General features: G+C 46.5%; 2 protein-coding genes and 1 pseudogene across 2 annotated transcripts; 2 read left to right on the top strand and 1 right to left on the bottom strand.

The window, feature by feature from the left end:
* Window positions 1-547: 547 nt before the first annotated feature.
* On the top strand, window positions 548-4603 carry LOC149324864 (kunitz-like toxin PcKuz1). The gene is made up of 3 exons (XM_089565217.1): window positions 548-617; window positions 3317-3346; window positions 4443-4603. Exons 1-3 carry the CDS (start codon window positions 548-550, stop codon window positions 4601-4603), a joined length of 261 nt encoding a protein of 86 aa, XP_089421343.1.
* Window positions 4604-12849: 8246 nt separating this feature from the next.
* LOC149324863 (uncharacterized) lies at window positions 12850-13332 on the top strand. The gene has a single exon (XM_089565237.1). The coding sequence runs from the start codon at window positions 12850-12852 to the stop codon at window positions 13330-13332; it is 483 nt and encodes a 160-aa protein (XP_089421363.1).
* A 695-nt stretch (window positions 13333-14027) lies between these two features.
* On the bottom strand, window positions 14028-16288 carry LOC149324862 (uncharacterized; annotated as a pseudogene).
* Between the last annotated feature and the right edge of the window lie 322 nt (window positions 16289-16610).

Below are 16610 nucleotides of genomic sequence, written 5' to 3'. Positions count from 1 at the left end.
TGAATGCCACAGAGGAAAGGCTGGAGCAGCGAAACATGGCCGAGGAGCGGCCACGTTATCAACGACAGTATCGTAACATTCCCTTGGCTCTTAGTTCAAAGCCCTTGGGCAACAGTCTACGTTCCTTCTATTTACAGTTCATGTGCCCCCACGTTGACCTCACCGAGGCTGAAATGGCTTAAACACAGTAATATCGGCTATGTTACTGAAATATTCCTTTACGTCTACCAGGTAAAGAGTTAGGGCTTTGACATTGAAGCAGTGCTCACTTTCCTCTAAAGTTATTACCCCACGTGCTATGTTGCTGTTGAATTTGACATTTTGCTCGGGGTTGAAAGAACTACTGGCTATATCTCTCTGTATGTTTGGTACTAGAAGTACCCGGCCGCACGTGGGAAAACAGAGCGGAGGTATACCACCCATAAAGAAACGTTCTGATTTTATTCGTTTATTCGTTTATTTTATTCTTGCTTTTTACGAGGACGCTCGTTCAGTGTATAAAAGATGAAGCTTTGCGCCAGGGTTTTCAATTCTTGCAGCAGAAGCCATGAACGCCGTATTCTCTTCAGTCATCGTGGCAGTTTTCCTCGCTGCCCTTGCAAGTTGCCAAGAGTGTGGTAAGACATTATTTCCATGGATTGTATTTGGTCCGCGTTTAAGAAGAGATGGACATTGCAGGCGAAAAATCTTGTAAATTATCAGCACTGAGAAACTTTTTCGAAAACTCATCATTCAAGTGCAATGTTTTTCTCTCATGGCCACGATTTTATTTTCTGGCTGAATAATCCACAAAAGATGGACCGCTTCAAAAGCGGAACGTCCTACATCGCTCCTCAGTTGCGTTTTTTTGGTATGAATAGCAGTCAGGAAAGGTGCAACAATATTTAAAGACCAATGAAAAGCAACATGACTGAGAATATCAGAAAGACGCACCATAAATGTTACAGAAAACGAATTTGAGCTATTAATGAGCCTAGAATTCATTCCGCTCTGAATATCTCATATAACTATAATCCGGTAGAAATGGTTTTATTCCGGTTTAATGTCCCGAAGCAACTCAGGCTATGAGGGACGCCGTAGTGAAGGGCTCCGGAAATTTCGACCGCCTGGGGTTCTTTAACGTGCACTGACATCGCACATTAGACGGGCCTCTATAATTTCGCCTTCATCGAAATTCAGCTGCCGCGGCCGGGATCGAACCCGCGTCTTTAGGGTCAGCAGCCGAGCACCGTAACCACTAAGCCATCGCGGCTGGGCAATCCGATAGAAATAGCAAATATGCCATAATCGGTAATAAGTAAGGATTTGATCCCGTGGTTGTGATGTAATGGTGCTTAGTTTTCAGCTTCCTGTATTGCTTGTTTTTGTGCGTTATATTGCTGAGTACCAAAACCATCCAAAATGAGAAATCTCCCACTTGCGAGTAGGTGAAGAAAATAAAGAACATAATGCGAAAACATAAAAATAAGACGAGCTTAAATCCCACTCACGCACGAAATCTGTATTTTTGAAGAGGAAATAATTTTCAAGACAAATGCACCATAAAGCGTTTTGATGGTCGGGTGTCCCCTCGGAACGTTGTACGTGTTCTACCACCTAGTTGAGGCTCCCGCTACCTGACCACATAGGCCATATTCGAGGGTTCACAAACAAAAAACTTGTTCAACCATTTCGACGCTTCGAGTCTCGGCTCCGCGGTCTTCATTATCCAGAGTCTTGAAGAAGGACAAGCTTTGCCGAAAGCGTCAAACCGAAATAAATCTCTGCCTACACCAAGCATTTCTCAACCTCACATATATATGTCTGTATACATAATGATAAAATATGCAGACACACATTCTAGAACATAACAGGAGTTTACTGATGATTCGACTGGATAGCACGCATCTTTATTGTTTCATACCACTATTTGTAGGGGTTGGGAAGAGGCTGCTAAAATGCACCCGATGTAGCACCTCAAATCAAACCATAAAGCGAAAAATGCTGTAAATATTGTACGCGGGCTTTTTCAGCGCGGAATGAGTCATAACCGACAAGGATGTACACTAGCCGCACTCTGGGCACACCAAAAAACACTGGAAAGGATACACGCACTGCAGAATGCACAAATGACACTTGCTATTCGAGTGCAGTTTATGGCAGGTTCACCGTCCAGGGCACTTCAAACAGAGGCTGGTTTAGTTACTGGCACCACAAATACGCTCTCCCCGTCACCCTCTAGTCGAGCAGCCTCTGAGATAGTAAGCATGGAGGCTGACACAGAACACGTAGCGGGGAGAAACCTTGGTACCTTAGACATGCGTCCCAGCCTTGGGACTGCCTCATACCTCTTCAGTTAAATGCGTATCAATATAATTACGAGGACCATCGTGTTTTCTTCCAAACGGTGTTCCGAGGTGTTCATCTGTGTACCAAAGCTGAAAACCAAGCGTTAAAATTCTTCTCTTACTTCGACACCGTTACCTTATTCACCGCCTCCACACTGCTCTAAGGGATCACATTTCGTATTTTTGTTAGCCCTTCAGCAAATCTTCTCATGGGAACACTTTATTACACCCGCCACCGTCACCACCGTATGCTTTTGCACGACGCCTTTGCACTGCGGCGATGAAGGAGCGCCTTTGGCTTTCGTTTGCCGCTTTTCCTGTCCAGTTTCTCCTTCATAGCGCTACCGCTAATCCTCCATCCCCGTTCGTGCTGATTCCTTTGTATTTTTTCTTCGTTGTCTGCGTACTCAGTCCCTCCCTTGTGCTTTTCTCCACGTTTTATGCTCATAGTAAGTTTCCGTTTTACAGTTCTGTGCACGTCTGGATCATTTAAAAAAGCTAATCTGCACCATTGTAGCGGCCTTACCCTGCTAGAAAACTACAATAATTGTCTCTTCATCTATATATATATATATATATATATATATATATATATATATAAATATATATATATATATATATATAAATATATATATATACGCGTATATGCACACTAAGGCATAGTGTACGATATGTAAAGCTCAAGTATGAACAGCTGACACCTACAAGGCATCCCCGGACCGCCGCAAGTCTCTTGGCGCAGCCATACCCGAGGAGTCCCAGAATACACAACGCTAGTTTTGTGAAGTATGTGAATGGTGCTCAGGTATTTAGGTAGATATGCGCTCCACCAACTCAGTAGTCTTTTTGTATTTGAAAATGTTTAAAAAATTTCCCGCTGTTCAAAGCTTGCTCTACATAGCTGATTGTGCGAGTTTTCATTTGTTTACAAAAGAGTACAGCGCAAAGCTTGATCTAATTCCAAAAAAATTATGAATTTCTTCTTTCAGAGGACCCTCCGAAATGCACCTATCCAGACGGTATTTGTTTGAGTTTTATATCTCTCTGCTATATGGTTTTTGTTTTAGCATTCTGTCAACTTTCTCGAGCTAATCAATGTTGCTCAGTTTATACAGAATATCTCTGCGCAAAACAAGAAGTACACTGGCGCTTTGGGAGCGTGTGTGTTGAGAGGATGGGGAAGAAATTCTACCATTACTTCAAACATAGGGGTTGAAGACGAAGCACAAACTCGCTTATCGAACCTAGAATGCTGAATAAGAAGCGCGGAAAGCATAAGGCGGCCACTCCTTGCACACAAGCATTACGTCCTGTGCAGAATTCATGATTAACAGTTTTCATGGAATGTTTTCAGCAAATATGTCGGCACAATCTCCTAATATTGCAACCTCGAATAATTGGTTGGTTGACAGGCTTGGGAGTTTAAAAGCCTGAAAAACAAGGATGTACAGATTATATTCTAAACAAATACTATACATACTACGTAGATTACTTTATACTGTACACTTTATGCGCCATTTAAAATTCTTGCCTGTTTCTAGTTACGTATTCAGGCAAGTTTGCAATAGGCGATTTCATAACCGTATCATAAAATTGTTCATACGCAATGCTCTCTCTGCGGAGACCTAGCTAACCACCGAAAAGCGCAAAAAACTTTTGCGCTCTTTAAGTTTTGCATCCAAATGTCGTTCATTGATACTTGTCGCCGATTAAAAACAATCAATCCAAAACAATGTTTAGGAAATGGGGGGTCTCCTTAGCTTTATAAAATGTACAAAATATTTGATTGCAGAGCTAAATTGATCATTTCGAGCTGCCTTTAATGATGCACAAGAGCCTAATTAATCCTGCTGAAGTATTGAAACTGTGTAGCATTAGTGGGAAGTAACAGAGTGAATTAAAAACGACAAATCAAAAGGCAATTATAAATTTTTGACCAATAACATGATACCGCTACACAGAAGCAGTGGCACGCCACTGCAATAAGCATGGACTCTGTTTCCTAAGGGCCTTACCATGGAAGATGTAGAGCGGGATTAGGAAAGAAATATGTGTGTGAGCGTTCATGACAAAGTTGTGGGGTTATGCCGAGATCTTGGTGGCTCTTCTATGCAGGTTGCCAGGAACCTCAAAGAGTTGGACCATGCAAGGCGCTTGAGCCGAAGTACTATTTCAACTCTACAACCAGGAAATGCGAGCCCTTCAAATGGGGAGGATGCTGCCCAAACTGCAACAATTTCCAAGAGCAAGAGGAATGCGAAAAAAACTGCCTGTGAAAATAATAACATGCAGCTCGTAGTCTGCTCTCTGGGATCCGCGTAGGCCAAAAACACAGACAGCATGAAGAAATAAAAGTTTCAAAAAAATGTTTACATTGAATGTTTAGTTGCTGCGCGACGTCAATGTCTCACGCTGGTGACATATTAGGCGCAGTACCAAATATCTGACTCTCATTCTACATTCGAGGTGGACTGGAAATCTGCCAGTGACGAATGCCCTTCAATAAGAATTTTAAGCAAGGGGCGTCCATAAGCTTACATGTCGACGATACAAAATATCCTTACCGAAAGGTGCATGCGGCCTATCATCTGTACTATTGTGAAAACCACATCTTCCATTGTGTCCAGTCCGCTTTAGTACTGAGCAGTGCACCAGATGAAACACACATGCTTTGACAGCGGTGCTGGTTAAGCACACATTCAACAGGAAACCTCCACCAATGGGCGTCCTCTCATTTTGATAGCCTTTCACTCCAGTGAAGACCAGGGGAATAACAGTGTTGTCGCTATGTGAAACACAGGTCTCTCGTTAACCCTTTGTCTAGCTACGATATCATCTCTATATGTTTAACACGGCGTATTACAGCTGCAGGCGAGGGTTAGAGTTGGGGTTCGGGCACTGCTTGACGAATTCGCGGACAAGTCGACACCCGTTCCACCAGGAGGGGAGTGCCGTCGGGTGTTATACTTCGGTGATAAGAGAAAGTGGAACGCTGGGTTCGGATACATTCTATACAACCTCAACACCAAATGGGAGAGTCTCTTCGCCGCACTCGTTGCAATTTTTAGATGGCTCTCATTCCATACAGCCATTAGAGGAAGGGTGGCCCTTGCCATCAACCCGGTGTCCTGATAACTATTGCACGAAGACACACCACCGAACTTATGGACACGGCGCCACGTGAAGATTGTGGGGACGCAATCGCCCCCTGTTGTTCGCTTTCCTGTTTTGCATCACAACTGTGGTTAGCTCCCCCGCAAGGCACCCGCCTCAGTTGTGTCACTTTAACTAACAGCGGAGGGCGCTGGCATCGCAGCGACACCAGCGCCACGGATGGCGTTTTGCTGCGCGCGCGCGGGGGAAAGACTGCTCTCTTCTGCTCGGCATCGGAGAATTACGCGGACGTGTCACGCGCCGCTCCACTCTTCGCCGCGGGCGCCTCGTGTCGGAACATGCTCCCGCCAGCTCTCCCGTCCAGCCTCGGAGTTTTCCCCTTTGCCCTAGCGTGAGCGAATGTTCACTCGTAACCGTCCTGGTGAGTCGGACATCCTCGATTGCTCAATGTATTTTGTTGTAGGAATAAATGCCTTGTTTGTGTCAGCCAGTGTGTCGTTCCTTGTAGTTCCTTTGTTCGCTCGGTAGAGCTCGCGACCACGGGGTGGGGTCCACGCGGTTTTGAACTGTGTCAGCCGCGGTTAAACGGGGAGAGCGTATTTATCTCCCCAATTTGAAGCCCCACAAGATCCACCGGAAATGGACACTTTTGTGCTCAAACGTCATGGCGACTTTATTTAGGGGCTGCCGACGGGAGCTTTTTGAGGCCACTTTCTCGCAGCCGGCGTTTCCCTCGATCAAGCGAATGCGTCGGGTCGGCAGCTGATTGAGGGCGGTGTTTTTGGACAGATTACTCGCCGAAATCGGGCGGCCGCATCTGTTGGCTCCTGCTCTACATCGCCGTCGGGCACCGGGCGGCGGAGCCCCGCCCCTAGTGAGAGCGCGAGGACACTTCACGTGACAAAATATTGCATACTGCAAGTGAGCGAGACATGACGCTGCGGAGCGGCGGCGAGGATGCGTGAATTCGTGGGCGCGAAGAATTCTTTGCGGAAGCAACACTACACGAGTCACCGAGTCATTTCGCGGAGCGGACGCAAGGCCATACTTCGCATGCGCGAGGACGGCGCACAGCTGGCGAACGCCGCCGTCGCTGCGCGGGTGAGGTGCCGCCGCCGCGCTCGCCAGTTGCGCACGCGCAGTAGCGGCGCATAGCTAGCGTGCCGAGGCCGCCACCGCGGCCGCGCGCTCTCCACTGACTCTCTCTCTCTCTCTCCTCGTTGCTTTTGCAATCCTCCAGGTTTAACAAGAGCTAAACCACTGCCACTGCCAAGCCAGCGCCAGCTATGAAGGTACAGAGAGCGGATCGCTGTTTTATTTTGTGAAGTCATATACCGGCTGTCTCAGCTAAACTTGGACTTTTAGAGCTTCGCTTTTTCACTTTGCGCGGGATAAAAGTTAAGCGAATTTCTATCATGGGCGCTCAAGTAGCACCTCTATGAAGGAGTATATTTTCAATTCCCCGCGGTTTCTTGTAGAGCTTTTAAATAAAGCTACACAGACGGTGCTTTGTTGACAGCACGTCAGCCAACTCTTTTGCAAGGTAATGTACATTATTCTAAATAAATGTTTTTCCCGTGGCCAACATTTAAATAGCCGGCAAGGTAGGTTAGGCTAATTAACCATCTATGCACAATGTAAAAAAAGTTGGACGGCACATTTACGCTCCGCCTTAAGGTCATTCCCTATTATACGTCAACAGATACCTGTGAACCCACATACACATCCTGGCACAGTGGTACAGCGGTTAAGCACTGTAGTTAAGCGCTGCACTGGGATGGCAGGTGCTTCAAGCGGCGGGGCTGGTGTGGCCTAGGTTGCTTTGCCCTCGTGACCAATCATTAACATAGCTGCCACCTGCTTGGCGGGCAGGTTGTTATAATGTCGCAAGGTCACGTGACCTAAGTGGTCTACCTGCTTTCAAGGTTGATATTTGGGGACCACCTGCCCGACCCGGGCTTTTGATTTTTCACTCGCTACGCCAAAAAGCCCTTACAATAGGCGACCCCTTCATGCACCTTCTGATTGGCGCGTCTAGCGGTATTTTTGGGGTTCTTGGCACGAGTGACTGCTAAGATTGTGTAGCCAAACGACTTAGAACACCACTCAAGAATACATGATGAAATATCTTAATGCCGAAAAATCCTGCCCATTTGGGTAGTAGCAGCTTTAGCAGCTGTCACATAGCTGTCTGTGGGGCCGCGGCACAAAGGTCGCAATGCGTGAAAGTCATGAATATCGCTGACATGGAACTCTAGGCTGTAAACGTGGGAGGGTTGCGAGAAGCAGCACAGTCGTGCAGCGGACTTTAGAGATAATGGTCGGAAAGTACTTCTCCTACTTAACGAACATCATGACAAGGTGCTTACTGCATAACGACAGATATTTCTTATGAAAAAGAACTGATTCTGGCCATGAGAAAACAGAAACAGAGTAGCCATACAATGATCAGGCAGTCTTTCCAAAAGGATACTCGACAATGAACCATACTGATACTATCAATCAGGTGATTTAGAAAGGCGAAGAATATGACCAACCCCTATATATATAGCGTTCATTGATTACGCGAAAGCTTTTGACTCAGCGGAAACCTCAGCAGTCATGCAGACACTGCGAAGTCTCGATGTAGAAGAGTCTTATGCCAAAAATAACGAATCAACAGCTCCCGTAATTATTAGTGAAGTTACTAATGAAATTCCAATGAAGAAGGGTGTCAGGCCATTCACCGCCTGTTTACGGAGTATGTTCCGAGGCATGGATTGGTAACTGTTGGGGATAACAGATAATGGAAGGTACCTCAGCAATCTACGATTCACTAGTGATATTGCCTGCTAAGTCCCTTAGGAGATGAGCTGCAAAACACGATAAATGAGATCGACAGGCTGAGCAGAACTGTAGGCCTTAAAATTAACATGCAGAAAACCAAAGTAATCTTCAACAGTTTCGCAAGGAACAGCACTTAACAAATGGTAGCGAGCTGCTGGAAGTGGTTAGGCAATACGTCTACTTAGCAGCTAGAGGCACTCAACCGGATCATGAGAGGGAACTAGAAGAATAACAATGGGGTGGAGCACACATAACAGGTTTTCTCAGATCATGAGTAGCAGTTTACCAATATCCCTCAAGAGAAAAGTATACAACAGATGTATCTTGCCGGCACTCACCTATGGGGCAAAAACGTGGAGCGTAACGAAACGAGTTCAGCTTAATTTAAGAACAGAGCAGCGCCACGGGAAGTAAAATTTTCAGTGTACATTAAGAGATTGGAAGCGGTCGGAAGGGATGAGGGAGCAAAAAGCGCTGATGATATCCTAGTCGAAATCCAAAGGAAGAAATGGACTTGGGCGGGGCATGTAATTCGAAGGCAGGATAACCGCAGGTCCTTAAGGATAACGGAATGTTTTCCAAGACAAGGCAAGCGTCGCAGGTTGTGGCAGAAAGTTAGGTGGAAAGATGAGTGTAAGAAGTTTGTGGGGATACGGTGATGCAGATGGCTAAGGGCAGGGTTAATCGGAGAGACTTGAAAGAGGCCTTTGCCCTGGAGTGAGCGTAGTCAGGCTGATGATGATGATGATATTGTAATTCAGGTAAAGCTCTCAGATAACAGCCTCGAAAAGAGTACGAAGATGACAGGATACGGCGAGCCGCGTTTATCGGTGGATTGGGAGGGTGATGGGGTTCTGCCGTAAGTGGAAAACGGTCAGTGTCAAGAGGAGCGATTTCACAGCAACCAAGACGGGAGTCCGCCACCACGAAAACGCCGGACGAGAGTCCATGGGTCGAGAAAGCCAGATTCAGAAATGACAGTGACACAATGTTCCCTTTGACGGTAGCCACGGTATGGGCCAGTGCAACTTTGGGGGTCAGCAGAAGATCGGCAGGTGGCGCAAGTACGCTGCCCCCATTGCGGATAGACGGCGGGAGAAGCAGGGAAAGAAAGATGTGGCTTAGGATTGGAGAGAAACTTGGTTGGGAGAACGGAATTGGGGCGAAGAGGACAAGAGTGCGGGCTCGGTGATTGGATGATCGGGGTGCTGCACCTCTTGCGAGCAATCAATAAGAAATGATTGTTCTGATAGTTTTGCGTGAATACCAATAAAAAGCATCACCGTAAGCTACCACCACTCAGTTGCTGATAATAGCTAAATAGTAGAGTGAAAGCAGGCATCCCCCTGCATGCATTTGTAGTGACGCCGCCTGTCCCACAGGAAAGACCTTCGCTTGAACCACTAAAATAAGCAATTACAGAATGAATGAATTGTTTGATTAAATGGACCACGGAGTACCGTTTTCAAATTACCTTGTTATAAGCTGTCTGCTATGCTGTTAAGTCTCTCACGAATTAAAAATAGGTTGTCACTCCAGGCTTCAATATGTAGCGTGATATTCAGTAACTGCGCGAAAAAACACACGACAGAGGAAGGGGCACACGCACCAGCGCATACACTTCCAACTTTTATTCGAAAGTTTATAAATCTTTTTATACCCTCTACCCCCACCACCTAGCAAAAGCACAAAAGAAAACCTAAAAAATTCTCAGCGTAGAATCTCACATTCACGGCACGATATCATCGAGGTGCCCGAACATGGGCAGAGGCAAAGAAACAGCGAAAACATTCCACATTCCATCAACTGGTAAAAAAAGAGGTGGTTAGATGAAAATCAATAACAGCCACGAAGCTAAAACCAAAGTTAAAACAATAAAAGCGAAGATAATGCCAACAAGAAACACTGTAAAATGGTGAGGGTGCAACCTTGAATACCTAAGATAAAACCAATGACGTGAAAGAAACAACGAGAACAAGTGTAAAGACGAAATGGTGGGCGCAGGGCTAAAAATGACAGTGCCAATCTGTACCTTCTAAAGATGAGAATTTATTGTCTGAAAGCGGATTGGACGGTGTGCTCGCACATTCTTTGCGAAAGAGTGCATGAGAAAGTGCGAGCACGCAGTGAATCCTACTTCAACACACTCTCGAGATGTGCATCGGACGTCTTCTGCATCATCAAATTCCATCCTCGGCATGAGCAGATGAGTTCACCATAATCTTGGTCGATACTAAACCGGAGTGTATGAACGATGCCAAAGTCCAGGAATATGACCATGAAAGGAACGACGAGACAAAACAGGCGATAAATTACAATATAAATTATAATGAAAAACAAAGTAAATTTACAATTTGAAATAATCGCTTCCACCAGTGCTTAGTTGAGGGATTCATACATGAAACCACAGAGCACATGGCAACGCAGGTCTTTATTTTCTGCAACATAACCGTCACCGTGCAGCGTGCAGAGCTGTCGCATGGTAATTTTTCTACCACTGAGGCCGTTAATGGCTGCATGGAGAGGCCATCTATTGTGCTTCATACTGTTTACAGAAATTTTCTCAAGTAACATTCGTGTTTCGATCAGTGTGAACTAATAGAATATTGAAACTGGAAATTGGTTTTGAAGAAAGGAATTGACGCAGAACCTGGCCGACATAACCGAACTTCGGCGTAAGGGAAGAGATAAAGAAGGGAGTGAAATAATAAAATTAATAGTGCTTTAGCTTTGTTTAAACCGAGATAGAAGGCGCAGCATCACGATGCTTTAGCCTGGCAAAGCCTTGTTATTCTGTTCGTTGACCGTTTCTTTCGCATTTTGGAGCTAAACCATCGTGAAGCTCCCGCTTCTCAGTGGGTTTAGCCAAAGCTTAATCGAGGTTAACTATTTTAAACTGTCTCGTTGTTTAACTAATGAACACACTTCTAACGTGAAGCAATGCCTTTTATTGTTGATGATTCTTGGTGACAGCTACGATTAAACTGTGGTTGTCGGTAAAGACCTTTGTCTTGGTGTAAATCTTCGAAACATTTTATTATCAATATCTCAAATGCCCCAGGAATGGGGTATTGCATTAAGCGAGGCTTGGATTGGTTCTATCTGTAAGACGAGATCTGTTATTATTTTTATTTCTGGATAGGTTGCCCCAACCTAATGTATGTATGACGAGATCAAAGTAAGTACTACATTGAGTTGTATGCTTTGGTTCAAAATGGGTTAGTTCTAGGCTAAAACGCTTATTTAGCTTAGATGGGGCCAGACAAGGGCAAGTGCCCGTTGTATCTAGAGCCTAGACACCCTTGTTCAGTACTGGACTCCATGGCTCTGACTGCAAGGATACTCCACAGCTGCTATTTATTCTCGCCTGAACGCATGGCATCACGGCCTAGCACGTGAACAGCCCTTCGTGGGCAAGCGCGCTGCCGCTCAGGCACCTAACACGTGAACACGTGAACACTACTTGTGGAATTCGTGCCAAATCGCGCCTCTGCTGTAGCCCCCACGGCTCGGCCTAGCACGTGAACACCATATGTGCACTTCGTGCCAGGCGCGCCGGTGCTACTTTAGTTATGTACTGGTTTAGGGGGGCTTGACGTCATGGCCTAGCACGTGAACACCGCATATTTGGTTTTGTTTGGTTTATTGGGGTTTTAGCGTCCCAAAGCGACTCAAGCTATGAGGGACGCCGTATAGAAGGGCTCTGGAAATTTCGACAACCTGGGGTTCTTTAACGTGCACTGACATCGAACAGTACACGGGCCTCTAGAATTTCGCCTCCCACGTTTTTCGGGTGAGCAGCCGAGCGCCGTAACCACTGAGCCACCGTGGCGGGGCTGAACACCGCATGTAGACTACACCCCTGTTACACGGGCACTTGCAACGGCCGTTAACGCAAACGGCAGTTGAACGCCGTAACGGCCGTGGGAACGGAACGGTGGTGGCTGCGCTCACACTGCACTTTACATGTTGGGTCGGTTCAGTTCCGTTTCGGCGATTTATCACGTGACACTTGAACTTTTTACCTCGCCAACTCAAAAACATTTTTTTTTTCTCTAATTATTTTCTGCGCTACATGCTGTAGAGTGTGTTTTTCTAATTATTTGCAAGGGTTGCTTGAAAAACAAGCGGAGAAGCTTATTTAGCCGATCCAATCCGATTTATAGCGTTGCAAAATGGCTGCGTTTGTTGTGGTACTACAGTACTGGTTATTGTGGTTTCAATGTGGTGGAGCGTCCCATTTCACGTTCCATCGCTTGTACTAACCGCAGCACCACTGTGCATTTCTTTTTTTCTTTCGCATCGCGAGTGACCGTCTGCGCGATTCAGCAGGTGCTGTGTTGAACGTGGTGCGACTTCGCGACATGAACCCGAGAAGATCCGTGGAATGGCGCTTAGCCGGTCGCTTCATGAATGGGACCGTGATCGTCCACCCAATTTACTTCTGGTTGCGCATTACGAGGCGTTGTTGTCAGCAAAAAGGTCAGAACTGAAAGCTGTGCGCGTTCACAAAGCGTATGTCAAGAAGAAGCGGAAGGCGGCAGAGAGGCGGTGTTGCAGCCTCGCTGCACTCGCTGTGGCGATGTCTGCCAGGCAAAGGAATGTGTGGACGCTTTCCAGACCACCGTCTTGGTACTACACCACCGTGCCGACGTTGTCGGATGAAGACTTCAAGGCCAACTTTCGCGTGACCCGTTCCACATTTGCATACATCGTGAGCTTGTGTCCCTCACTAGCACGGGAGGATACGAACATGCGAGCTTGCATGCCCCTACACCAGCGCTTCGCCCTCTCTCTGTACAGACTCGCCACATCGGCAGAGGAAAAGACTGTGGCGCATCTTTTCGGCGTGGGTCCGCCATCCGTGAACCTGATCATCCGCGAGTTTTGTGACGTTGTCGTAGATGTTCTCGAGCCCCAGGTTGTGCGGTTTCCGTCACTGAACAATGTTAGAGACCACGTGCGACAGTTCGAAGAATGCACAGGCTTTCCGCAGGGCTTTGGCGCGCTGGACGGTTGCCATATAAAAGTATCGTCACCCAAAGAAAACGCGCAGGACTATTAAAGCTATAGGGCTGGTATAGCATAATTTTGCTTACTGTTGTAGACCACAACTACAAGTTCATGTTTGTTAATGTATGGTCTCCAGGGCGCAATCATGACGCAGTAGTGTACAGAGGCTCGATACTACCGGACGTAGTAGGAAGTGATCTCTTCACTCTACCAACCCAAAATATTGACGGGATCCCAATAGGAGCGGTCCTCCTCTGTGACCAGGCCTTTCATTTGCAGCGTCACTTGATGAAGCCTTTTCCTCACATGAGTGCAAGCAACCTTGCAGTGCAAACGTTCAATTACACTCTCTCAAAAGCGAGGCGTGTTGTTGAGAATGCCTTTGGGTGATTGAGGGCTAGATTCAGGGTCTTGAAGATGATTGAGTGTCATATTGAAAATGTCAACAGCATTGTGCGAGCTTGCTGCATCGTCCACAATGTATGGGAACACATGCGTGATCAGTGCGACACACAGTGGAGTGCTGAAGCAGCAGCCGGGGAGCTTCCGCATCCTGTTTGTGTGAGCAACGCAGTGAGCTCGTCAGGTGAAAGTGTCCGACGTGCTTTGGCCAAGCACATTTGTTCATTGAAGCCATGACTACTTTGAAAAGCTTTGTTTTATGCATGCAATTGTGAACAATGAACAGAACGTGAAAGACTGGGCAAGTTTGTGGCAATTTTTGGAGTACGTGTGCACACTGGTCTTTTATTCACCGTTCTCTGGGCAGTCAGGCTGACGCTCCTGCCGGCCTTAAAGTACTGGCGAATAACGCTCACCATTTCGCGGTGAATGTCATTCGCCTCCTCCTGGAGACTGACCGTCTTTTTGGCCAACTTATATTCTTTTTTGGCCATCTTTCTGGCACGGTTTTCTTGAATTTCCAGCAGCAGCACAACCTTCTCCATTGATGATGGCGGCTGTCGCCTTTTCCGTGTGAAGCCTGGCTCGTCGATGCCTCGTTGGTCGAGGCCAGATTGGTCAACGCCTCGTTGGTCGAGAGACTGGTCGACGCCTCGTTGGTGGAGGCCTCGTCATTTGTGATGTCTAGGCTGCTCGGCGCTTCTGAGGGTGGTTGTGAGGCAATAATCTCAGCACCCTCTGGCAGCCGTTCCACCATGTCCAGCTTAAGAAAACAAGAATGGAAGGGTACCGAATGTTGCTTCTAAGTGATTATTACTGCGTTGCATGATGAGTGGAAGTGGTACACATAACGTGCAGAAAGATTTCAATATCCCAGAATTTTATGCAAAAGCTGCCGTTTTCTCTAAAAGAGTTTTGGTACACCCTAAAGCACACAGCCTACCCTGGTACCCTTTTGTAACATAAGCATCCTTACCTATCTCGCCCTCTTTTTTAACTAAATGAAAAGTAATAAGTATTGTGCCATCCAGTATGGCGGAAATGTTAGGCAATGATTTCTATGCTACATAGAGTGTGACGCTTATTGAAGTTTTCTGTGCATTTTGAGTACTTTTGAACACAACAATGCCTTATGTTCATGTCATGTGTTTCAGTAACATGAAATTCTCTGAACTTTGCTGCGATCCGTCTCCGGCGACAAACGTGGCAAGCAAAAAAACAATTTCGGTTTGTCAGTCGATTTCAAGTGTTTACATGCAAACAAAATAAACAAATGTTGCGCCTGAAAGCTCTCCTGTACCAGGCTTCTATCATTCAGAAGGAAGGTGTTTCCAAGGAAGGTGTGATGCCGCTTGTAAAATGGGCACTTAGTTGCCGCCGACCCAGTGCCAGCAGTGCTTTCCTTTCTGAAATAAAAACAAAGTACAGCTAAGAGTCACTTCTTTATGTCGTAAGAGATGAACATGAATTTTTTTCTGCACAAGTACAAACTGTCAAGAACAATGAACCTCTTTGTGCTGTAAGTTAAAACAGCAGGCAAAGAGGTAAACAACAAGGACAACGCTGTTGAATTACGATGCGAGCTCAATAGGCTTCGATGAAAATCAGCTGATAGTCAAGATACAAGTTATTAGCGTATAGACAATGTCAAGACATAAGTTTGGGAGAATGTAGAACGTGTTGTTGGGCTAGTTGGTTCAATACTTCAGACACGGCAGTTGCACGAAACACACACACACAACACAGGGTACGGGACGAGCGCAAACTTACCACTGATTTTATTCAAAGGACACAGCACGTATTTAAAGGAAAAAGGAGAAAAGAATACACTTTGAGCATGAGCAGCGCAAGGATACATCATGTGAAAATCAGTGACACCATGGCCTGAACTTAGATCATCTTATCGAGAAAGGCTACCTCATTATTGAATAGTACAATCGAAGAAACACCTATACATGCATCTCCTTCTTTCATTATGAAGTAAGCTTCCATAACTTTTCTCGTGCGATTGAATCGCGACTCTTGCCCGGAACTCTAATCTCATCAAGCCGTGGCCGACAGTCAGTCCGGGACAGGCAATGCTTTGCCAAATTAGATCCCTCCCCCGTTGTTAGCGATAACCTACGTTCCCGTGCACGATCGTTCAAGCAGCGTCTAATCTGGCCTACGTACGTTTTTCTTTCTGATCGAACAGACTTCTCGGCGCAAATACGTTCTGTCAGGCTACGCTGGCCATGCCTTGATTACGGCAAACGGCTACATATTATAACCAATTGTACTACGCTAAGCTGTGATCGCTATTCCTGCATTGCTGCATGAACATTACAATGAGCCCGAAGCGTCGAGAAAGTCACGTTCGAGCTCATGTCAAGCAAAACTCGGCGTTGGCTCTGGCATTGAAACACACGTCCGGCCCTGCGGCGCGCCAGATTTCATTGAACATGCCTGACAAGGCCCTATGTCGGCTGAAAAATCACTAATATATTCACAGTAACTTACTTGTGAGCCTGGGCCAAGTTCTCCATCTTGTGCTTTATTTGCTTGACAGTCACGCACACAGCGTGCCCACATTCTTCGCTTGCGAGCTGATTGAAGAGTGCCGTCATTCTTAAGTACACTGGCGCGTTGTGTTTTTGCGCTCGCAGTTCGGCCAGGTGGTCCTGCCACAAGTTAATCAGCAAATGCCTCAGTGACGCTGTGCACGCAAAGCGTTTTTGCGGCGGCGCGCTTGCCTGCAGCGGGGACGCGTTGCTGCTGGGGCTGCCATCTTGCCTACTTCCCCACGAAACGGACGGAAACGGCGGCGGAACGGAGACCGGCGAGCTCCGTTGATGTCAATCACCGTTGGATTTTACAACGGCGCTGGCGCTGCCGTATAACTCCACCTAACGGCCGTTACGGCCAACTGCCGTTTTCCTTACCGGCCAT

This window comes from Amblyomma mixtum, unplaced genomic scaffold (assembly GCF_055824585.1).
Source record: "Amblyomma mixtum isolate Tamu unplaced genomic scaffold, ASM5582458v1 scaffold_13, whole genome shotgun sequence".
Lineage (NCBI taxonomy): Eukaryota > Metazoa > Arthropoda > Arachnida > Ixodida > Ixodidae > Amblyomma > Amblyomma mixtum.
Note: the sequence above shows the minus strand (reverse complement) of the source record. Positions and strands in the feature narration are given on the sequence as shown.

Excerpts from the sequence above, each read along its gene's own strand:
- LOC149324864 (XM_089565217.1), top strand. The coding sequence starts at position 548 with ATGAACGCCGTATTCTCTTCAGTCATCGTGGCAGTTTTCCTCGCTGCC. Across the intron at positions 618-3,316 it reads TGCAAGTTGCCAAGAGTGTG|AGGACCCTCCGAAATGCACC; the intron begins GTAAGACATTAT and ends TTCTTCTTTCAG. Across the intron at positions 3,347-4,442 it reads GAAATGCACCTATCCAGACG|GTTGCCAGGAACCTCAAAGA; the intron begins GTATTTGTTTGA and ends TCTTCTATGCAG.
- LOC149324863 (XM_089565237.1), top strand. The coding sequence starts at position 12,850 with ATGTCTGCCAGGCAAAGGAATGTGTGGACGCTTTCCAGACCACCGTCT.